Source organism: Podarcis tiliguerta (assembly GCF_965153285.1).
Source record: "Podarcis tiliguerta genome assembly, chromosome: 3".
Lineage (NCBI taxonomy): Eukaryota > Metazoa > Chordata > Lepidosauria > Squamata > Lacertidae > Podarcis > Podarcis tiliguerta.
The window spans coordinates 64,099,212-64,124,622 of NC_139536.1; the positions used below are offsets into that span (position 1 = coordinate 64,099,212).

Genomic DNA, 25,411 nt, shown 5'->3' on the forward strand with positions numbered 1-25,411 from the left:
CATGTTGTGTGCGTGGTTCTTTTTTTTTTTTTTAATTAATGTTTATTAAATTTTCATGGTATAATATAAACAAGACATAAAAAAGACAAAGAGAAAAAAAGAAAAAATACAATAAAGAAAAAACGCATTAACATATAAAAAAGGATAAACGCACAATATAACAACAGTTAAAAACAACTTCATCTTTCAAAAGAGATCTTGCATTTGCTTTTTTCCTGGACTTCCCCATACCTCCCTCCTTTGTATTCCATTTCCATTGTTCGATCAGCAAATCCTTTCCCTCATTTACTTTCATCTCGATTCTTATCTTAATATTTTGGCTTTACCCTTCCCTCTCTTTTACCACTATTTTTCCATTAACTTCGTCACTTTTTTACTATAAGCCACTTAGTCAAAATCTATGTGTGCGTGGTTCTTATGACCTCAATGGACTGGGGCAAAAACTCATGTGGTTCCTTTATTTACTGTCCTGGATTATTTAACTGAAATAAATAATTAAAGGCTGCAATTCAGCGACAGAGCACCTGCTTTGAATGCAGAAAGTTCTGGGTTCAACCCCTGGCACCTCTAGGTGAAGCTGGGAGAGACCCACCTGAAACCCTGGAGAGCTGCTGCCAATCTGTGCAGACAATACTGAACCAGATGAACAAAGTGTCTTAACTATGCATAAGGCAGCCTCCTATATTCCTTTGCCCACAAGTCAGTGCAGCTATGTGCACAAGAGCCATCCACGCATTCAGAGCTTTTGTTCACGTCAAGTTCTGATGGTTGAAGAGATTAACCCCAAAGGAAGAGGTTGCCCATAGAGGGTTTTCAACAATATGATGAATAAAGAAACTTATTCAACTTACTCTCCACCACCAAGTTCTAAGGAAGTTACATCTCCATTGATAAAGTAGGTGTTTTCTCCACTCCACTTAAAGACCTAAGGGAGAAGAGTATAATATCATAGTTATTCAACACAGTTGGTTGCAGCTGTGGCAGAAGGACAGTAAGCAATGGTTAGGGGGGAGAAGTGCAAGAGAGAGTTACATGGTTTGTGTCAAAAATTCACCATCTTTGCCTTTGATGGAATAAAGGCCTGCTCCTGCTCAGAATAAGAGAACGAGGGAAGTGTTCATGGTGAGTTCTGGCACCTCCTCTTCTAGAAAAACAGCACTGCTCAAGACTTTTTAGCTAGAAACATTTTCATTCCTTAAGAAGCATTCAACTTTCCCTTACAATGGCCCCCCTGAGAGGTGCCAGAACTAAGTTCCGGTGAGCTCTGGCTGGAAAAAAAAGCCCTGGTCTTAAGTAAAAAAAAAAGTTGTCCCAAGCTCGTTTTAACAAGAAGCATTAAACATTCCCTATGGTGATTCTGATATAGTCTTCTTTTTTCTTGAGTTGTTTTTGATCCTCTCTATTTGTGTGTCAATTCATGCTCCTAGGTGTGAATCTTATTAAAAGCAGAAAATTTTGCAATGTTACAATGTGGCTGCTTTCGCCTTCCTCATTTTTCTGTTTTCCTCTTGCAAAAATTAAGTCAGCTATTCACAGTATTGAGAAGTCACTGTAGCTCCTACAGTCTTGTATGTCCTCTTTTACATTCCCCACAACTCACAGAAGATTTGTACAATTTCCACCTGAACAGCCATGTTAAAAAAATGTGGCCTCTGTCAGAAAATGCAACCTTTCCTATTTATTTTATGCAGTTCTTCCTTCAAGAAGCCCAGACTTACATAGGATCCGCTCACATCCAGACACCAACAAAGCAGAAGCTTGTTCAGCTGTGCCAATACAACAGCATCAGTATATTTAAGCCCTTTCATTGTGCTTAATAATGCATTCAGAAATGCACCTTCGAGCTTTTGTACAAGTCTCAGCATCATTTCACAGAAACAAGCATATGGTGTAAGTAAAGTGTTAGGACTTTCCTCAGTGCCCCTTACCTTGAAAAGAGGATCAAATGTGTATAGGAAAGTTTCTCCAGTGCCATAATAGTGATCACTGAAGTGGAAAGGATGAGTTGCATAAGCCCCAAAAACCTGCCAAAACAAAATTACGATTACATTGGAAGATGCTTCCACATTTAAAGGCATAAACATTCAAAAACATTTCAAACAAGGTTACTGTTGTTTTTACTTACTTAACCAACCTATGAAAAGCAAACATAGATGAAAATTTTCATATCCCTTAAGCGTTGGTCATTTATTCTCTATTTTATGATTTTAAAAATTTTATAATATGTTTCAATGATTTCATTGCATGCACAATGGTTTGTAATGAGTTGGTAGTTTATAAATATTCGTAAATAAATATGACTGCAGTTCAGAAATGGATAAGGAAACATAGATGCCTCCATTCTGCTGAATTATCAGGAGCTGAAAGCTCAAACATCTGAAGCATGCACACATAGAAATAGCCCCAATAAAAGGCACAGAGAGGTTCTATCAGTCTTCTCACACCTATCTTAGTGTCAGTTTTGAATACACAGATTGGCTTTTAATACCATCCTTCCGGACATTCTTATCAAAAAGCTGATGGAACTAGACCTTTCTTCTACCATCTGTGACTGGATTAAAGACTTTCTGAGGGATCGGACACAGTGAGGATTGGGCCTGATACATGTACCTCCCTGATGCTCAGCACTGGCACCCCACAGGGAGGTGTGCTAAGTCCCTACCTGTACTCGCTCTATACATATGACTGTATTTCATCTGATCCATCTACTGCAGTTATTAAGTTTGCAGATGATACTACCATAATGGGTCTAATTGCAGGTTGAGATGAATCAGCGTACAGAGGGGAGATTCAAAAAATATCTACATGGTGCCTAGAGAATAACTTGCACCTAAATATTAGCAAGACGAAGGAGATGGTGTTGGACTTTCAGAGGAAGAGAGGGGAACTAGCCCCGTTGTATATCAGGGGGGTTGTGTGGAGAGAGTCTCTTCCTTTAAATTCCTGGGAGTTTACCTTAGTGAAGACCTCACTTGGAAAAATATCTCAGGTGGTTAGGAAGGCCCAACAGAGACTCAATTTCCTTAGGGTTTTGCGAAAGAACAATGTTAAACAACAATTGATGACCTCCTTCTACTGGTCCACAATAGAAAGTGTCATCTCATATTGTATCACAGGGTGGTACGTTGGCTTGACAGCCACGGACAGAAAGTCTTTACAGAGGGGGGGTGAACACAGCACATGATATCATGGGCTGTCCCTGAGCCCACTAGATGACATCACAAGGGATCCATGCCTTAGGAGAGCGAGAAAAATTCTCAGGGACGATTCACACCCCGGCCAGCACCTCTTTAATCTTCTACACTCAGGCAGGAGATATAGAAGTATAATCAGTCATAAGTAAAGGTAAAGGGACCACTGACCATTAGGTCCAGTCGTGACCGACTCTGGGGTTGCGGCGCTCATTTCGCTTTATTGGCCGAGGGAGCCAGCGTACAGCTTCTGGGTCATGTGGCCAGCATGACTAAGCCGCTTCTGGCGAACCAGAGCAGTGCACAGAAACACAGTTTACCTTCCCACAGGAGCGATGCCTATTTATCTACTTGCACTTTGACATGCTTTCGAACTAATAGGTTGGCAGGAGCAGGGACCAAGCAACGGGAGCTCACCCAATCGCAGGGATTCGAACCGCCGACCTTCTGATCAGCAAGTCCTAGGCTCTGTGGTTTAACCCACAGCGCCACCCACGTCCAGTAATCAGTCGTACCAACAGGCTAAAAAACAGATTCTATCTGTGGGCTGTAAGGCTGCTGAACGGAAAATAATATAGTGCAACTGACTTTCAGGGTTGGTCTGTTGTGCGATAAGCACACAAAGTGCAATGAGATTGAGTGTATGGGGGGGAGGCTTGGTTAATTTCATTGTACACAGGTTGTACATTGACAATAAAGGTATTATTATTATTATTATTATTATTATTATTATTATTATTATTTCTCTTCTTGTGCAAAAGTTACAAGTATTCTAAGTTGCTCCTCCATCTAAACCCCTAGCAAAATCCAATGTAGCATGAGCAGATGTCCACTAGGGCAACAGGGTTTCCATTCCAGCCCCTGCATACCCCAAAATTGCTCTTGAGAGCTGGAGAACCTTCCAGAGCAGTTTCTGGGGTGCAGGCTGGAGGATAAGAAACCAGAAGTCCCACTGAAAAGTGGGGCACAAGCAGGCAGACATAATTAGATCTCAACCATTTTAAGACAGAAGAACAATGGCATCCATAAACTTGTGCTTTTTTATGCCAATGTAATCTAAAAACGAACACAAAGCAAAAGTACTTTTCACACTATGACCCACTCAAGTAACTTGAAGCCACAAGACAGAGATCAATTGTCCTTTTTGTTAATACAAGACTTATTTTAAGCTACGCTCCTACTGAAATACTTGGAAACAAGAGGGAAAACAAAACACAATTAAACATTATTTGTTGTGGTGCCTAACCTGATTGTCCATGTCTTTGATGACAAGCAGGACAGGGCTATCAAGAGATGCCGATTTACGATACAGTGTTTTCAAGCTGGTTCCATGTTCTTGTGTGCTGTAGACTAGCCTCCAGGGATATCCCTGAACCCTTGCTGGCAGGCTTTGGGCGAGCTAGAAGATAAAAGACAGCATTGTAGTTAGTGTAAAATGCAACTGATGTGGCACTAGAAATTTCATTCCGTCCTATATGAGAACTGAACAGTTCAACCTATAATCAGAGCTGTACCTCTGTACAATGAGGTGCATGAACAAGCTCCATAGGACAGGGCTCCCTGGTTGCCATTTATAAAGCATCAAAAATTAATATGCATTGCACACAATTAAGAAGAGTTTGGATTTTAAGAAGAGTTTGGATTTGATATCCCGCTTTATCATGATCAGAAGGAGTCTTAAAGTGGCTAACATTCTCCTTTTCCTTCCTCCCCTACAACAAACACTCTGTGAGGTGAGTGGGGCTGAGAGACCTCAAAGAAGTGTGACTAGCCCAAGGTCACCCAGCAGCTGCATGTGGAGGAGCAGAGACACGAACCCGGTTCACCAGATCACGAGACTACGGCTCTTAACCACTACATCACACAAAACATGTTCTGATTTTATATAAACACACACACATATATACATATATACTTACACACACACACACACACACACACACACACACACACATTCTCCCCTTTATAAACTTTACCTGTTCTATATGCATATTTTCTAAGAGCACACTCTGGTTTTTTAAGACAGGCAAAGCATCTTCATCTTCTTCACTGCATCGATCTTCTTCTTCACAATAGCTGCAAATGCTCTTTCGCCGTTTTGCCTCTTCTACAGTAATAATCTAAAAAGGGTTTAAAAAAGAGATACTTTTTTTAAAAAAAAAGTCTGACAATAGTTTTATTCCATAATGCTAGATCAGTGTACTCAAATGTTTTTATAAGAGAGAAAGTGACCCAGCACAGGGAAGGCTAGGGAAGCAAAACCATCTATTGATACCTTTTGGGAGTATGCCATGTGCATCTTGAAATTTACTTATTTGATTGATGCAGTACACAATGTGTGAAAAGAAATGCTCTATAAAAGAGCAAACTAATGCCCAGGTAACAATGGCATAGCTCTATCTCATTCAGAACAGGTTTACCTAGTCACGGGCGAAAATTAGGCAAACTAAATTGTGAGGGAAACACAGTAAAGGGCTGCTTTTAGCATCAGCTATTTCCACCCCCCCTTCTTTGGAGCAACTGAGTTTGTAAACAGTACCACAAACTAAATATCTCTTACTAAAATCTGCAAGAATTAAAATACTTAACTTTGGCTGGGATTGTGCTCTTACTTTTTAAAATGGGAGGATAAAAGGGGAGGCCTAAAATAAGAATGTGTGGCTGGCATTCCACTAACTGCGCTAGGGGAATGTGATTTCTCAAATCTGGGAACCTGCAGAGGGGGAGGAGAGGGGGAGGACATTCTGCTGCGCAAGGAGAAATCCTTGTGCTGATGGAACAAGTGATTTATCCTATGCTCCCAATCCAGGCACCCTGAAGGGCTCACAAACCAAGGAACTCTTGTGTTTGCTGTGATCTGTACAAGGGGACTCCTTTCTTCCAGATTATCTAGCCAACAATGGTCAAATATTGTCAACTGGATGGCAACTGACTGGCCTTATAACTAAGCCTAGAGGACTCTTTTGACCCTAAACTGTAATATTCATTCAGCAAAGGAAGAAGTTGCCTTATTTAACATGTGTGCTAAGGAACTGTTCTGTAACTGGCAGAGAGTTCATAGAGAGGATGATATTATAACGCGGAGGAGTTTGCTCTCTGGCTTTTATCCATGCCACCACATTATTCCAACCACATGGCCTCTCATAGAATCACATCAGATATGACTAATCTAATAGCTAAAGGGGTTGTTTTGTGGTAATGGACATCTATATATATTGATCTAATTTGTTCGCTACATTATATTTGACTGTCAAAGGAAGAGGACAGTGTAAAATAAACATGGACATTTATTGGCTTATGGTCAAATTAGGTCATCGTATTTGAAATGTTTTCCATTACAGCTCCTATGCCGTGACCCTCCAACTTCTACTACCATTGTAAAAAAGAGGGAAATGTTTTTAAAGGATTTACTATTTAGATAGCTTTTTGTTTGATGGAAACCTGTAATATACTTTTATTTATTTTATTTCATTAATTTTTTGTCATGTTTCAGAATAAAGGCCTGCTCGAGGTAGTTCAGTCATAAAAGCATTAAATATTAAAACAACTGCAAAACACATACCCCAATCTGAATTAAAGCTAATAAACAACTTAATGTGATTTAACACCTCATATATGCTACTTGTCCTTCAGAGGAGTGTGTCTGCCTTTTTCAAGTCCAGGAAGGAAGTGCTCAGGGACGGCTTATGGAAATACTTGAACTGATTAATTAAAATCTCAAGGTACAATAATGAAAACAAGATAAAAACAATGAACAGAAAAACAGAAGATAGAAGAGCCAGTGTGTTTCCCAAGTTGGGAACAAAATGTTGACTATGTGCACCTGCAATTGAGATGCAAAATATGCATTTTATTTGCATGTGAAGAGGCAGTTGCATACACACTGAAGGACAGGATTAAAAACAAACAGCAACAGCAGAAACTCCTTTTACAGCTCTTTTAGTGCCGTAATCCTATACACAGAGAATAAGTGCAACTCAATAGTACGTACTTCAGAGTAGGCATATGTACCAAGATGAGAAATCACAATTTCAACAGAAATGCATTCTACAACAAGGGCAACAACATGATCTCACACCATGTGCAGCACTGCATTTGTCATGCATATAAAAAATGATATGCAACGTATCTTAATCGCAACTACATTTCAATATGGTCTATGATGAGAACAGTTTTATTAACCAGGAAACAGCACTCCCATTCTGAACGTTCTATGTTGAGAATTGGCAAACAAAAGAACTAAAAGACAACAACTTTCATTTTAACCTACCTTCACGAAGGGCTCCTGGTCAGGCTTGGCACAGAATATTATTTGAAAATTCACAGCCGTTTCCTTTTGTCTGTCTCTTATGATTTTCATTTTTTTATTACCTTCTGATTTCTCGCCACAAGTGAAGCTCCTGTCTCTACAGCTAACTCTGAAACAAGCTGCTTTCTAAACTGCCTTATATACCAAACTTACTTTCGTTTTCTCTAGAACGAGCCCAAGGGCAGCCTGGCAACAGATTCAACGCAAAAAGACTTTATTGTAAATAGGGTATGAGTCAGATAGCAGCAGCAGCAGTCCATTTTCAGATTAGGTTTTGCAACAACTTTTACTTTTATTGCCATTTCCATGCACTACCTAAACATAAATTTACAGTGGCTCCAAGATTTCACAAGAGCAGGCTCTCTTACCTATTCCCAAAAAATTGCAGGAATCCCAGGATTCTCTTGTACACTCTTTATCACCTGTCAATGCACTTTTCCTCTAAACCCAACTGATCAAACATCCACTGATCAGCATTAGATAAGGGACATCATTCCTAATAGCTGCAGTGTCCTTTCTTGATTTCACTTATCTCCAGCCATCACAAGGAATGCTGCTCTCTTAAGTAAGGCTGTCATAATAACATTTTTAAAAGGTAAAGGGCCCCCAACATTTAAGTCCAGTCGCAGACGACTCTGGGGTTGCGGTGCTCATCTCGCTTTACAGACCAAGGGAGCCATTTGTCCGCAGATAGTTTTTCTGGGTCATGTGGCCAGCATGACTAAGCCGCTTCTGGTGCAATGCAACACCGAAACCAGAGCAGCACATGGAAACACTATTTACCTTCCTGCCGGAGCGGTACCTATTTAGCTACAGTGGTACCTCAGGTTACATATGCTTCAGGTTACATACGTTTCAGGTTACAGACTCCGCTCACCCAGAAATAGTACCTCAGGTTAAGAACTTTACTTCAGGGTAAGAACAGAAATCGTGCTCCGGCAGCACAGCAGCAGTGGGAGGCCCCATTAGCTAAAGTGGTGCTTCAGGTTAAGAACAGTTTCAGGTTAAGTACGGACCTCAGGAACGAATTCCTGGGTTCAGGAAACTATATGTCTATCAATGGACCATGCTAATAATGGCCAGAATATGTAGAAAAGAATATGGGAGCCTTCCCAAAATAAGCTTCAGGCCACTCCAGATCATACACCCACATATCTAGGATCCTGTCTTCTGTGTGATGGCAAATACCGTAATTGCTTCAACTGATTTCTCTGTTTGGTCTCAGTATGCAGTCAAGCCTCCCTCTACCATGCCACCACAGGTCATATGTACCCACAACCTGAGAAAAGTGGGTGGCATTCAACTAAATACAGGTAGGTAGCCGTGTTGGTCTGCCGTAGTCGAAACAAAATTAAAACATTCCTTCCAGTAGCACCTTAAAGACCAACTACCGTACGTTTGTTATTGGTATGAGCTTTTGCTTGTTTTTTTCTGTAAGACCAATTGCAGTTGTTAACAGTCGTCAACCATTCCCACCACCCTTCTGAGTAAATACCCCTCCCCAACCTCTCACTATATATGTGTGTGTGTGTGTGTGTGTGTGTCTGGTGACTTCTGTTTCAGTGTATCTGAAGAAGTGTGCAGGCACACGAAAGCTCATACCAATAATAAATTTAGTTGGTCTCTAAGGTGCTACTGGAAGGAATTCAACTAAATAGTTCCACTATTGCACTGATTACAGCTAGCATGATGGAATTTCTTCCCTCTTTTCCTCCCACATGTTTTCTGCACTATCCCCAATCTGCTCTGAAGGGATGGGAGAATTCTCAGAATAGATTTCATTGGGGGAGAGAAGGGGGCAAATGTTCTATTGTGCAAGGAAGAATCCTTGCCCTGACTGTTCCACTTAGTGCTACGCTGAACACATCCCTATGTCACTTGCAGTTTCTTTAACTAGTTTGTTCTCTTTTTTATCAGAGATTGTTTTTAAAAAATGCAAGTGAAGATTTTTTTTTAAAGAAAAACCTGATTTTAAAGTTCAAAACTGATTTAAGATGAATGAAATCAAATCCAATTAAAACAGGTTAAACCCATCTTTCTTTAAACTTATCACTGTGCAATTGATATTAAATCAGCATATATAATGTAATCATTTAGGCTCCCTGTCCTGGGTCACAATTTGGAGTAGCCCAAATTTTCCATTACCTCATTTATGAGTATTGAGGTGATTTAGAAAATTACTGTGCATCTCAAAAGAGATAGTCTCCTAGTCATAGAGGTGTGATACTTATAAGAATATAAACTGCCAACTCATAAAAATATCAAGGTGGTATACAGTAAAATCATTAAAACATATTGTATGTAGTAGACCAAGCTTACTTTGGAGTTCATGGGTATATAAACTCTTGTTTCTTTTTATGCTTTCTGACTGAGTTGTGAACTTTCAACACAAGGAAGAACTTGAAATTGGTAACCAACGTCAGCACTAAGCTCAGGAAGTGGAAGGGCACATGGTAAACATCTGTGTGCTCTCACTGCTAGTCTCTTATCTTTTGCATGCGGCAACTTGAATGGCCCAACCAATACGTCATGCATTGCTGCCACTCACAGTTTCCAGTGCTTGATTAATTCCCTGTAACAATTAACACTTTTCCAGGTATGCCCAGACAAAGCTATCCCCTCCCATTTTTTGGAAACAGGTAAACTGCTTTCTGGAGTTTAGGCTAAAACAGCACCTCAGAGGAGCACACACACTGGATAAACAGATAGCCTACTGTAGATTTTACTTGTTTTAAACTAATGTTTATGGCAGTGAATTAATTTTATAATGAATAATTTTAGAGTGTTGTTTGTGTTGTACTTTTGTACTGTTTTATTGTTGTTAGCCGCCCTGAGCCCGGCTTCGGCTGGGGAGGGCGGGATATAAATAAAATTTATTATTATTATTAGTTTATTATTAGTTATCTTATAGTTTTATATCATCCAAATCAGTTTGATTTTCTGTTCTAAGTCAGAGGAAAGGAAGGACACCAACACATCTTAGTGGCCCGCTGCCAGGAAATCAACAGCGGGATGGATACCTGCCTACCTGTGGCAACTTGAATGGCCTTGATCCTGCCTTTCGCTTTCCAGCCTTGATTCATATCCTGTAACAATTAACACTTTTCCAGGTATTCCTAGACAAAGCTTGTCCCTCCCATTATTTGGCAACAGCTAAGCTGCTTCTGGCAGTTTATGCTAAAACAGCAAGTCTGAACCTATTGACTTTTTAAAAAAATGTAAAAGTTTACGATTATCACACACCTTTGTATCAATAGCCACCCTCAGCTTCCAGTCAGAGGAATATAAAAACATTTATATAAATGAAATTAAAGGAAATAATAAGGTTCTTTGAAATTTTTTAAGCAGCCCTGTAAAGATTGTGTGTGTGTGTGTGTGTGTGTGTATAATCTATCTATCTATCTATATATATAATCTTACAAAGAAAATAACTAAATGATTGAGATAGCAATTGTGCCAACTTTAGGCTTCTGTGGGGAAAACAGAAACGACTCCTAATGGTACCTTCCTGTTCATCTCATATGTATATTCATATTCTCTCTCTCTCTCTCTCTCTCTCTCTCTCACACACACACACACACACACACACACACACACAGGTTGTCTAGGGACGGGACACATTCTCACTGCCACCACATGCAAACAACGTAGTAGAACCAGTAGTTCTCTTGCCTCAAAGAGCATCTCCCATTCCTTCCTTCCATAGTGTAGTGAGTAGCTGCAGGATCAGTGAAGCTTAGACTACAAACAGGGCAAATTTATCTCTCCAAAGACAATTTTTTAAAAAATCATTTTTTTTTTATTCACAAAATGCCTCAGTCTGGATCAGGATCTCCCTTCATATTGTTTTCCTGCCAAAATTTTTCCCCAACTTCACCACTACCACCACAAAAATCAGGGCACATAGCAGTTTGGGGGAGTGATGTTTTAGGCTGTGATGTTTGCTGTGAGATTGGCCACCTCAGGGATTCCTGCCTGAGCTGAGAGCTGAATAGGAATTTTCTGCCCATAGGTCATACTCCTAATCGGTATAATCCACTAGCTTTCTAACTCTATGCTTTTGGGTACATTTAGTATAGGAGCCTCACGTTTATTGAGAACACAGGAGCTACTGTCCAGAGTTATTTGGGTTAGCAGGGATTATGTTCCTCAAGCTACATGCGATTTCTTTCTGAATGTTTTGATTTGCTTTAATGTAACAATGCTTTAATTGTTTTTATAAATCAAATATAGAAATACTACCGGGAAGAAATAAATGGGAAAAGGGTCATTAGTTTTTATCAACTGTCCAAACCAGTTGTTCCAAAACTACACAGAATGTGGGACAGGGGGTCACTTAAAAGGTCAGGAAAAACGAGGAAATGAACGAGGAAGAAAGGAGCTCTGATAGGGCAGATTCAAGAGGCAGCAGGGGCTGCACAAAATGAGGTTGCAGTTGCCCAATTGTGCATAAAGATACATGTCATTCTTTTATTGGTGTCCACTGCTTCTTGTCCTTCATGAGCTAATGTGTTCTGAAAATTTTTGTTCTGTATCATAATAAAACAGGTGTTGTGGTTTTATGTTGTACACAGATCAGATCTCTGCATATTTACCATACATGTTTCATGGCTGCCAGGGAGCTGGTCATAAAGTCATTTTGAAATTCAGGGATTTGTATGTGGGGTTTTTCAATAAATTCCCACTGCAGAAGAAACTCATTCGATGGCAAGTAAATTAAACAATAATTCTAAAATAAAATAAAACTCTATTTCTTTTTAAGGATCCTATGTTTTAGATCTGAAGGAATATCATATCCCATTGTTTCCTCAATTTTATCCAACAAATCCCTCCAAAATCTTTGCATATAAAATTGCTTCGAGAGAGCTGCATCTCTCTCTCCCCCCCCCCATTTTTTTAAAAAATCCTGAATGTGTGTATGCCTCTGAATCAAAGATTCTAACAATTTATCTTACAGGCAGATCTTGCAAGTTAACATTTGATCCTCAACTACATAACCTGTATTGTTGTTTTTTTATCCTGTTGATGACACAAATCTTTAACTCACCCTACAAATCCTTTGATTTGTGTGAATTTAAAGTATCTGTCTACAAAAATTAATGGCAGTAATAAAGTGTGTATCTGATCTAGACAATTTTGTTAAACACAAGAAACTTTGCTTCAAGATTAAATAATAAATATTTAACCATATAATTATGTAACTGTTGCTCTGGGCTCCTTTGGGAGAAAAGGCAAGATATAAATTTAATACACAAACAAAATGAAGACTTTTGCAGGGATGCCAACAAGAACAAGAAGAAATTATACTAACAACTCATAGAAAGATTGTTTCTGTAGTGGACAAATTATTTGACCATGAATGAACCTCACAAGGTTGCTATGAAGATAAAACTGCATGCCCTGAGCTCCTAGGAATAGGGATAAGATAAGACATGGGACTGATTAAATGTTTGGGATTTATTTTGCACAAGTGAACCTGAATATATTTGACTCAACTATATTTTGCTAGAATTCATAGTCTTTGTGTTGTATCCAGTTGTATCTCTTTCCCTTGTAGCATATTTTATATAAGTATAAAGTTTTAAATCTATCAATGTTTAATTGTATTTTCCAGTTTTTAGCCATTCTGGTTTTTGTCTGTAAACTGCCTTCAGTCCCATTAGGGGAAAAGGTGGGGTATAAATTATTAAAATAACAGGGAATTTATGTCTGGTTTCAGGAGCACTCACTTGCCAGGAAATATGAGAGGAAACAGGCCTCGAAATGGCTACTGAAAAATCAGAGTGGAGTGTATATGTATATAATGAATTTATTAGTACTACAAAAGAAAAATATTCTATAGAAAAATGGAGTATTTTCATATTATACTGGAACCCAAACGTACAAAATACAGTAATTCATTTTATTATATTTGGAGGGATTTAAAAAAATTGTAATAATATGTTTACGTATTTCTTTATGTATTTATTTGTTGATTTTGGAATTATTAAGTTGAATAAATAATAAATGCATTTTTCTTGTCACAAATGCATGTAGTTCTTTATTTGAACTCTACAGTTAGACTGCAATATTCAGTATAAAACTGACATAGGACTGTATTATCCATTTATTCATTGTAGCCGAGTCCGTGAAAAGCAGAATTCGTACTTTGTAACACATGGTCCAACCATGCATGCAACCATAAGGACTATGAACTTACTTTAGAACAGGCCAACGACAGGTTACAATCAGTAGGAATCAGTAGGCAGCCAGATGTGTTGTTATTTATCAATCCTGCCATGGAGTTTTGATTTGATTTGATTTGAAAACAGATGCCACTCACCTCCCAGCTTTTTGTTGAGGGTTCACTGAAGAAGTTGTCTATCATGTCAAGCTCCTCCTTTTCCACCACAACAAAGCCCTGTTCTTTAGCATCTTTGCCATACACATCTGGTGACCACTGTACAAAGAAGGTATACAGGTGATCTACCCTGTGAAGTGAAAGCAAAAGATATGGGCTGAGCATTCCAAAACCCTTCATGGGAGGCAGATTCACTAACAGAAAAACTCTGTGCACATCTTCTCAAAGGTAGAACTTACTCCTAGGCAAGTGTAAAATACTAACACCACTTGCCAACTACCTAAATGAAGCATTTTTTGAACATGTTCTGAGAATGTGGCAGCAGCTTTTGTTTTTGACCAAATATTTGGTGAGAGCTGGACTGAACCTCAGGCTTACACTTTCTCCCTACTCTTACCTCACAGAACACCCAAACTGCAAAATACTGTAGTTATTCAACATTGAATCTCTCTTATCCCTCGATTTTGAAGCAACTTTGCATTCAGTATACGGATTCAAGGGTATTCCTGCATTCAGAGAGCACAGGAAACAAACCATCCTTTGAAGCGGCAATTATCAAGTGATAAACATATATGAAAATAAAAACTCATAAAGAGATAATGGGCCACTCTGGCTGAGACCAAAGGCCCAGCTCATCCAGTATTTTGTTCTTCCAACGGCCAACCAGCTTGTGATCTGCAGCCTGAGTTTTGGTTTTCCATGAGAAACAGAGGGAAGGCAGGTGCAATTTTATCTAATCTTTCTGCAACCACTTCCTACCAATCCACAGTGCACTATCCATGATTGAGTTATTCCACTGGGGCGGGGGAAATCCCTCTAGAAATGCAAGTGACTCACTTAATGTCTTTCCACATGATGCTTTACTGTTTCATTTTGTGTCACTGTAGCCTTTCCCAGCCTGGTGAGCGCCAAACAATTTGGACTACAGTTCCCATCAGTCCCAGCCAACATTGTCAATGGTCAGTAATTCTTGGAACCTGGAGCCCCAAACAACTGGAGGGCAGCAGAATGGAGAAGACTGTTCGCAAAATGTATATATCACTTGATTTTTTGGGGCGGGGGATACCCCCCAAAAAATCTCAAAGCGGTTTACAAAAAGGATAAAACAAGAAAATCAAGCAAAAACTACAAAAGTACTTTAAAACATACAAAAGTTAAAATACCAAAACATATTAAAATTACCTCAACTTCCTAAGTACCTGTTTCCATAACAGATCAACTTGCCTATTTCCAAAGTGAAAAATCAAGTAACTAATTTCTAGAGAACCAGACAGAAACATAAACCTGCTGAGGGAAAGGCAATCACTTAGTTAAAGACTATCAAATCGTAAACATTTTACTGCATGTGAATTCTGGTAGCCAACTATTAATATCGTCACGGTTCTTAGATAAAAAGATAAACCATACAAATCACTCTCATATACACATTTAAGGCAATGCGTCTCAAGCCCTTGGAAGCAAATCCTTCTGGCATATTTTCAAGCAACTGTTTTGGGAATCAAGCATAAGACAATTTCAAGAAACACATATACAGCATTGATATATTTCTGCAAGATACCAACGTGGAGGAAACAGTATATTACCATTATTCTATCCCACCCTTCTTCCCGAAGGAACCCAGGATAGCAAACAACAAAAACAAGAAAAATGATACAGTTATTGTTGTTTCCTCAAATATCCTCACAACTAAATAATTTCAAGGTTCCAGGAACCAACATACTTCTGCAACCACGTGCCTGAGTAAACATAAAGATTTTTCAATTCCTCCTGAATGGTAAGAATGAAGGAGGGAAACACCTACACTGTGTACCAGGGAAGGCATTCCATAAACAGGGAATTACTGCACAGAAGGCCCTATCATGGGTCTGAGGAAGCCCGATAGCACTCAGTTGCAGCACCACCAACAGGACCTTCCCTGCTGATAACCCACGTGAAAACATCCCTTCTGTCTTAATTTCAGGGATTCTCAGCTCACTTTCTTCGAGTCATGCTTGTCAACTGATTAAAGCAGGGATGTCCAACAGGTTGATCATGATCTACTGGTAGATCACCGTGAGGTTTTGGTAGATCGCGGTCGATCTCTGGCTCCCTTCCCTCGCCCCGCCCTCCATTGTAGTTTGATCTATGGAAGGGAAACCGGAGCTTTCTCTTTGCTGCTGTTTTCATCCATAGAGATCTCTTTTTGTGAGTGACTTCACCCCTTTGTCCCTTGCCTTTAACCCCCCCCAAAACAGCTTTTCTGTTCCCTAAAAAAGCTCACTTGAACCCCCCCCCCAAAAAAGGGAGGTTTTAATTCTGAAAGCAGATCACAGTCACTTGAGGGTTGGCTACCCCTGGATGAAAGCAACCATGAATAAGTTCCAGCCTAATAAGTGGGTCTAATTAGTCATTTGGTGCCAGGTGATTGACAGGTGGGTAGACCCAGCCACCTGTCAATGTAGCCTGCAGAAGATTGGCTGATTTTGGATCTGGCCCTGCCCCCGCAAGTAGTTCCCCACCCCCAGCTTAAAGCATTTTGATTTGTGGACAAAGGCTAGTTGCCAAATTTGCAGACAGGGAATACACAAAGAAACTAGGGGAGAACCTGACAGTGCTGGGTTTCTGGAAGAGGGCAGGAAGAAGGTAGGGAACTGGTCAAGAATATATTTTGCACAAATTTTGCACTGGGCGCAGAAAATTCTCTACCTGTGGTGCTTACACCTACAGCTGTGAGTGCTGTAGATGTGCTAAGTGCAAACTTAAATGCCCAGTTCTCCTCATTCCAAATAATCTTACTGAATGGCATCATTCTACAAGTCACACCAGTGGGCGGGCATGAGACGTGGCTCTCACTCTTTATTACCAAAGCTTAAGTTACCATAATCATGGTATCTTGATCAAAGGCTTTAAGGACTGAAATGCTAAACACGTAAAGCCCACGCCAGTCAAAACAAGCAAGTGACCTTGTTTGCCAGCCTTTCACAGTCACTCCAACTCTTCTAAAACAAAGCTTTATTTGTACACAAATAAGTTTGACCAGGTGGTCTTATGGGTAACTTACTAAGGACGCAGTCCCTGCTCAGAAAAACAAAAACTCTGTTTTGGCCACCACTGCACCTAGAAGGTGGTTGTTGGAAATGCAGCATAACAGTTGCACAGAGCAATGTCAGGACCGGGGGACTGACACATAATTAACAAGCAACAATTAGCATGATTTATATAGTTACTGGCTGCAGAAGGGTAGGTGCAGGGCCAGATTTAGGTCTGATGAACCCCTAAGCTACTGAAGGTAATGGGGCCCTTTATATGTCCAGCTGTCGTTTGTCAACAACAAATTGTCGCTGTTTTTGGTGTTTAATATATGCTATATGGTAATTTATGGACCTAAAGCCATTTGCACATAACAAATAGGAGCCTACACAACACAAAACACAGTTACTGTGTGTAGGTTTTATTTTATTTGTTTTTTATCTTATATTTTGGAAGTGTACACCCAGTTTTTTTCCTTTAAATTTTTTGGGGGTCCCCGAGAAAGTGGGGCCCTAAGCTATAGCTTGTTCAGCTTATACATAAATCCAGCACTGGATAGGTGGGAGAAGAGCTAACATACTGCTTTATCTTTCAAGGAAAAAGTTATTTTGTTCTCCTCTACATTATACTACCACTCCCACACTGCCAAAATATCAGAAATAACTTTAAGGTCCCTCCCTTCTTCAAAACCAAGGCTGGTACTATTCAAATGTTGTTGGAGTTGAACTGCCATCATTCACAGCCAGCATTGCCGGTGATCAGGATGATGGAAGTTGCTGCCCAGCTACTTCTGAAAGGCTACAAGTTCCCCACCTTTGCAAACAAAAAAACTCTGTTTTGTGTGTGCACACAAACTTCCTTTTGAAAAAGAAACACCATGCCAGGGTATGACCCGTAGTCCTTGATTCCAATGCATTCCCAACTGTATCAAGCCTTACAGAGCAGTGTTTAAAATTGTTCTTGTTGTTTAGTCGTTTAGTCGTGTCCGACTCTTCGTGACCCCATGGACCAGAGCACGCCAGGCACTCCTGTCTTCCACCGCCTCCCACAGTTTGGTCAAACTCATGCTGGTAACTTCGAGAACACTATCCAACCATCTTGTCCTCTGTCGTCCCCTTCTCCTTGTGCCCTCCATCTTTCCCAACATCAGGGTCTTTTCCAGGGAGTCTTCTCTTCTCATGAGGTGGCCAAAGTATTGGAGCCTCAGCTTCACGATCTGTCCTTCCAGTGAGCACTCAGGGCTAATTTCCTTAAGAATGGAGAGGTTTGATCTTCTTGCAGTCCATGGGACTCTCAAGAGTCTCCTCCAGCACCATAATTCTAAAGCATCAATTCTTCGGCGATCAGCCTTCTTTATGGTCCAGCTCTCACTTCCATACATCACTACTGGGAAAACCATGGCTTTAACTATATGGACCTTTGTTGGCAAGGTGATGTCTGGATTTACCTAATGAACTTCCACTTGCACTATGGACTTCCCTGTGTCTCTCGAAATTGACTCAGAACCTCCAGAACAGCATGAAGCAGGACAAAATGATCCTTCCATCTGGCAAACTGAAATGCCTGAAAGATGGCACGTTTGTAATAGGAACCATGTACTCTTCCCTACATTGTTTCATTCCAATATCGTACCGGGGGGGTGATCTCTGGTGGGAGTGGGCAACTTTAATCGTGGCTGGAGAGAGAAGAATTCAATCTCTCCTTCCTTCATGCTGCAGTCCTGATCCAGATCAGGGCCCATCCTTACTCCTGAGTAAATGAAATACATATGCAGACTTGCATAATTACTGCTGTGTATTCTTCGACTCAAATCACTCACCCACCACGTTATTGGCTCAGTGTTTTGGTGCACAAGCAGAAGCAAGCAAAGGACTCTAGGGAAAGGCTGCTTTGTTTTCACAGCATCTTTTCACATATGTATTAAATGCATAGCACAGGATACAGACGGAGGGGATTAGATGTGCTGCACCATTGATATTTCAAAGGATGTAAAAACGAGTCATTTAAATTGTAAAACAGAAAAGTGTGTGTGTGTAAAGATGCGTTTCACCAAGTCAACTGATCTCTGAAGCAAGTGCTATGCCGTTAAGACCATGTACCATGTACTCATTACCCCCTCTATAATATTACCTGAACCATAAAATTCCGCAGCAGGGGCTGCTTTGAAATTTGCCAGTGCTTTACAAGCACTGCTAACTCTCTCTAGTCATCACTGCTTTTAACTCACTGGCAAATGGAAAGCAGGCACTACTGCAGAGGTTTATAGATACAAACTACTAGCCTATTATTCTTCAAGCATAACAAGCACATACAAAAGTAACACAGCTTATTTATACTTATACACCCTATGTCCTTTTAAAATGTGGGGTTTGGGGGGGGGAGTTATTGGGTTGTTTTTAATCTGATTACGTATTTTGTGGTTTTATATTTTGATTTTATTCTGTGAACCTCCCTGAGACCTGAGGGAGGTATATAAATTCAATAAATAAATAAATAATATACTTACCCTCTAGAACTGTTGAAATTCCCCATTGCAAGATACACAATGAAGGACTTTCAGTAAGCTGGCTAGATGCAGTGGTACAACTGGGTCAACATAAAGATTCACGCAGAGCAAAGAAGGACCCTTATAAAGCATTCCTCCCTAATGATTATTGCTTCTAGAGTTTCGTGCCAAAGATAAGGGCTCCTCCTATTTCACAATCACAAAGGCAACAGTGGTCAAAGTCACTGATTAACCGCATTCATTGTCTATGCTGACAAAGTAAGATATGCTTTGGGAGAGAGCGCTTGCTGCATGTCCAAAGTCACACAGAAGACAGGCGTGTCCAGCAGAAGACGCCAAGAACTGCAGCTGTGGCACATTGTACCTTATTGCAAAGGCAGTCATGCAGATGGGCTGCATGATCCATCAGCAAGCTTATCAGCTACATGACCTCGTTTCCAGGATGGATGGCATTGCTAGTCTGTCGCAGTGAAAACAGCCAAGAGTCTTGAAGTACTTTAAACACATCTATATATAAACTTGTAAGGAACTGAATCCATCATTTCGTCAAATGGTTTCATTTTGTTCTTGGAACTTTTAAGAATGCTGTTATGGGTCATGCTTCAATATCAAGAGATGTGTTGCAACATAAATAAAATGCAACACAGCTCTTAATAATAAAACATCACCTTGGAACAATTCTAAGAACTCAAATGAAATATCACACACACACACAGGAGCTGCAGCTGTGTTTCATTTTAAATACTCTTGCTACTAATGGAGTCACTCCATTAGTTCACTCTTCATCTTTGGAAAAAGTCTAGAGTGCTTCCTTCCTCAGACTTAATCTGCTTTCCGCCAAGTCTTTTCTGGACTATTATTCCCCTTAAACTATTTTAGTCACCCATTTATTTTAGGCTTTCCCCCATTCATTCTTGATGAAGCTGTTTGAAGGTCAAACTAGATGTGAGACGAAACATGCAAAGGCAGGGGAGAAAAAGGGAGTTTTTTATATATATAGTGGCTGCCAGGGAGGGGATTTTTTTTTATCAGGACCACTGTGCAAAGAGACAGGAAATACAATCATTTCCTCTACGGTGACTGTTGTGATAAAAACCACCCTCCTCCCCCACTAGCCCACAAAGCTGTCCTGGAAGGAAACTTCCATTAGGTCTTCTCCATGTGCACCTTGGGGTTTCTTATATATAAATTAAAAAAAGAAGTTCAGTTGACATCATCGCAAGTGACACATGTAGCTTCTAATCTAGTTTGGCCCATTACTTGAAATTCTGTGAACATCAGTTGTTGTTTTTAACTCAATTTTTAAGCGAGAAATCCAAACCCCAGATCTGCTAGGATAGGAGTAATTATGCTGGCAAATCTTTTAAAGGTTTGTTTTCCCTCTGTCAGGCTTACACTGGGTCAGCCAGCAAGAGCTACGCTCCTGAACAGAGTTTGTAATGGGGTTTGTGATACTTATCACTAATCACATCACACAGTTACCAGCCAGGCTGTGTTATCACATTCCACAAAGCAATAAGAATAAGCTGAATGTGCCTTGGACAGAAGGAAACATCACGATCTGCAGGGACAAACCACCCTGTTCGGTTCCATTCGCATGATGTTAGCAACAAAACAATAACAAGGATATCTGGAAAATGAAAGGCTTCTCTAACAGAAGCACTAATCACACAGCTGGTGGGCAAGAAATGTAGTTCTTATAAACTCCAGAATGGTCCTGAAAAGTGACAGCTTACCTTTCTCGTGGAACAGCAAACCAGTACTCCGGTTGCTTTCTTCTTTTATTATATTGCTGAGCCATTGTGGAGCTTTGAGAAGTAAAGGACTTCCTCATAGGCTTGCCCACTTTGATGCACAGAAACATCGGCGGGGACTTGCTTTTCTCTTCCTTTGAAGGAAGCATATCTGAATCCAAAAGACCACAGAGTTATAACATAGCAAATGGAGCACAGTGGCCAGGCCTGTAGCACAATTTAGCCTTTATCATGGAGTGACTTAAGAAATGCAGAATATGGTTTTGAATTTATTATATTTAAATGTATATTCTGTGAGCATTCTGTACTGACTGCCCTTCAGTGTATTTCAACTGCTTTTAATACTGTATTTTAAAATTATTGCAACGCACCCTGCAACATCATGGTGACGGCCTGGTAGGAAATTATTAGGCTTATTATTCTCAGCTTACATAAATATATATATAAATTGCAGCTGGTTTTCCTCCAAGACTAATTTAAGGGAATCAACAAAAATACTTTGCAGAAAGAAAAGAAAAAAATAAGTTATGATATAATTTCAATACTTTGACCTGCAGAAAAAGAAGTTCAAGTGGGTTCTAATGTAGCCCCTACAATTAGGAAAATTCAATTTTTTGACACATTCCCACTTCTCAACTATATTCAAGTCATAAGAAAGAAAGAAAAACCCCAAGAGTATTCCACTTCTCTAGAAACAACTGCAGAAAGAGATTAGAATCAAGGGCAGACTCGTTAATTTTTTGTAGGACATAACTGTGCTGTTAAGCAATCTGTAAAAAAAACAAGGTTGAAGAGAACTATTGGAAACTGAAAGAGAATTTCTGTCCTTCATTAACATGGGGTGCTACAGTAAGACTATGGCAAGCAGGCCTACCTTCTATGGGCACTTGGATTCTCTGCAGCAGCCAGAGTCTGATTTCAGACTTGTTATCTAGCTGAGATGGCAATGAAGAGGCTATTGATCCTTCATGGTCCTTTTTCTCTGCTGTCGCACCAACTTCTGACGATGCCTCTTTCCTTCCATTAGAACACAAATCTGGACCTTCTCTTTTGCCTTTCACAAATTTATTGGCTTGGGAATGTGAAGAACTAAGGGTGAGGTCTATGCCTCCTGGTATACTGTTCCCGTCTTCCTTGACGTTAGCCTTACATAAGTCATCAGTAGTCTGTGGCTCATCCTTATCTTTACTGAGGTAAAATTCAATAAGTTTGTCTTTATTCAGCTCCTTGTTTGCATCCAGAGTTGTTTCCACATTTGTTGGTGAGCTACCCCCCTTGTTTATTTCAGGCACCACATCTAGCTTCTCACAGGACTCTAAATCAAGGACATCTTTAAGAACTTCATGCTTTGTCCCTGATTGGTCACAATTTTCTTTATTTGTTGCTTGCAACCAAACTTCCTTTCTCATTTTAGAGTCACTGGGAACACCAACTGTTCCAACATCTGTGCTCTTTACTTTGCTATCAGTCTGTGATGAAGTCTCTTCCAATTCAATAAAACCATCTTCTTCCAGAAGGGAATTATCTTTGGATAGGTCCAGACTAACACTCTCTACAGAATGTTCCGTGGTACATTCCAAAGCCACCCTTTTTGAAGGCTCGGGAGTGTTGGAGTCCCTTTGTGTTTCCTCCGACTTGGAGGTCACCAAGGAAGAACTTTCAGGAGGTTTAAGTTCAAGATCTGTAGACTTCTCCTTCTCCGTGGGCTTTATTGGTGTGGAATTCAGGGTGACAAAGTTGTCCGCTTTGGGCTTCTTCTTCTCCTTGTTTATGGATTTAAATTTGCTGAAAGGGTTGATATCCTTCTCAGAAGCAAGGTCTTCCCACTCACCAGGCCTGTACAAAGGACAAAGATCCTTTGGAATGTCGCTGTCAGGAAAGATGGTGGATGCATATGGAATGTTAAAATGGAGAACAAAATGATAACAAAATGAAAACTCAATAAATACTAAAATAAATAAACAAAACAAATGGCAAAAAGGAGCTTTCAACTAAAATACACCAAAACAACATTGAAATAATTTGAAACAAACCAATTTTGCTTCTTGCAAAATAAAATGCAAGCCAACTGAAATAAGTAATTATGGAGTTGAAAGAATTGGTATAACAAAATATTTGTATTTTGAAGTTCATGTTGTGAAAGTGGAGAGATGGATATATCATTAGGTACTCTGCAGGTATTTTTAAGGCTGAGGGGACAAAAGACAAGACCCAGCCTGAGTCTTCAAGTTACTACAAAAGGAGCAACAGAATGACTATAAACTGTATAATTTCTTTTCTGTGACGGTTTTCAGGCCACTGATAGCAAACAAATCCCATCTCATCAGCATCCCATCTCATACAAAAGACTAGAAGCAGACTTAAGAAATCCAAGCTCAAAAACATGAGAAGGCCTCAGAAATCATAAGATCTACAATTCTATTATTTTCAAGGGTCTTGAAATTTTCCTTCTCTCAGCTGACAGCCTTTGAATGAGCCAAGATTCATGCTCTCAAGCTTTTCTCAACAATCACAAATACATTTTTTAAAAAAGAGAAATTTTTAAACAGTTCAGCAAACTGCCCAACCTTGCTTCAAATAAATAAACTGAAGCCTGTGCAAACGTATAAGCTCTCATTTTCTCATCCAGTATACAGAGATTAATAACGAATAACTTCAAGCCACTGGAAGAATCCCTGTATTTGCAAAGTGATTTCACAACTCCTGCACTTCTCACTACTGGAGTAAATGTTCAGTTAAGACATGAAGATCCCTCTCATTACCTATGTGGTCATTATATGTGATGATATGAATTATGCAATTGCAGCTGTACCTGTAAAGTAGCTGTAAGCATTATTACCATTAATACAATCATAGGAAGAGATTCAAGGACATTAACTAACAGTCTGTCTTCAGAGGAAGATCCTACATATATCTACTCCTATACAGATCAGTCTACATCATTTAATATGCCAATAATTTGGAGCTCACAGCAGTGAAATATCTAAGTATTATCCTTTAATTAATGTTGTGGGACATTCTGCTGAAAAACCCATTCAAATAAAGAAACTAGCCTTACTAGATCCTTGACACTTAATTTCATTTCCCAGTTTCTTTCCCCACCCCCCTTTTCACTGAATCTGTGCTTCTTAATTCAAAAATTAAGATTTAAGGCCAGTTTACATGTCAAGAACAAGAAGGAGGTCCTGTCATCTGGACAGCCCAGGACCTCCATCCACACTACATGCTTGCTTGCATGTGGTATTTTCTGGGCAGCAATGTATAAACAAGCTGTGGAGGGCTTTCCTCCCTCCACAAAGAGGGTCACTGTATACAGCCTCACCACTTGAAAAAATGTGTGACCTGGGCCTAGTCTGTATCACCATTCCTAATGAATGTAGAACTATTCTGCATCTCCCTTCCCTCCCACCCTCATTAGTTGTTTTGCTCCTCAATTTCTTCAAAGTTCTCCTTTCACTTCCCACTGGTTGTCCTCCACATCCCACTGGTTACATTCAAACATGGTCAACAAAGAATACTTCTTACGATGGCAGGGCATCTTTAATCTTCATGTGAGAGATATCGTTGTAGAGTGCAATTGAAACAACCTCATCCATGGGGCAAATGAGCCCGTACTCTTCACAGCCATTCTCAATTACCAGAGGGTCTGATTTGTGAGGATCAAACATGATGGTGTTGGGAGTGACTATCATGACCCCTCCTACCACACCCTTAAAATAAAAATAAAAGAATTAGCACATCATATTTTCAAGACATGTTGTCCCTTATGTTCCCTCTCCCAAATTCCTTATACACCCCTCATTGTCGTTCCCCCACCCCGCCCTTGCAATCATGTTTTCTACCAAAGTGCTCACTCTGAACAGACAACAGGTCAATACCCTACTGATACCAAGCAGTGATAAGGATTCCAAGTGCTCAAAACACATCTATCTTCAGCAGACAAGGCCAGGGTTATAAAAGGGGATCAAGGTATTTAAATTTTATCCTTAGCTGCAATGAAATGGGAGCGACAGCTTGTTAATTAACTAGAGTCAAAATATTAGAATTCATGGGTCAAGCAAAAACCATTCTTCTCTGATCTTGGCTGCTTCCATGAACCTATCAAAGCTAGCAGGCCTCCTTTCTCATGTTAGCATGACTTCATTTCTTATGCTGATAATTCCCAACAGGAGACTTGGATGGCTATAGCACACTGAAGGCAAAATGGCAAATGGCTCTGCCTTAGAGCTTAGGTACATGTAATATGCATACTCATGAAATAAAAGATTTGGAACACTGAAGGAGGTGAATTTGCAGCAGGCA

The 25,411-nt window shown here is 39.9% G+C and overlaps 1 protein-coding gene across 4 annotated transcripts in view; it reads right to left on the reverse strand.

The window, feature by feature from the left end:
• The window catches only part of NCOA7 (nuclear receptor coactivator 7), a 64,621-nt gene that overhangs the window by 2,808 nt on the left and 36,402 nt on the right, over positions 1-25,411 (reverse strand). For 2 of the 4 annotated variants that reach the window (XM_083434834.1, XM_083434837.1), the window contains 8 exons: positions 24,635-24,819; positions 21,984-22,978; positions 21,092-21,260; positions 13,823-13,970; positions 5,168-5,311; positions 4,438-4,590; positions 1,929-2,024; positions 852-925 (listed from right to left, as the gene is read on the reverse strand). In XM_083434834.1, the coding sequence (XP_083290960.1) occupies positions 852-925; positions 1,929-2,024; positions 4,438-4,590; positions 5,168-5,311; positions 13,823-13,970; positions 21,092-21,260; positions 21,984-22,978; positions 24,635-24,819 (1,964 nt within the window). Of the gene's footprint in view, positions 1-851; positions 926-1,928; positions 2,025-4,437; positions 4,591-5,167; positions 5,312-7,461; positions 7,688-13,822; positions 13,971-21,091; positions 21,261-21,983; positions 22,979-24,634; positions 24,820-25,411 lie in introns of those variants that run through there. The other 2 variants (XM_083434835.1, XM_083434836.1) reach the window with 2 other exon arrangements.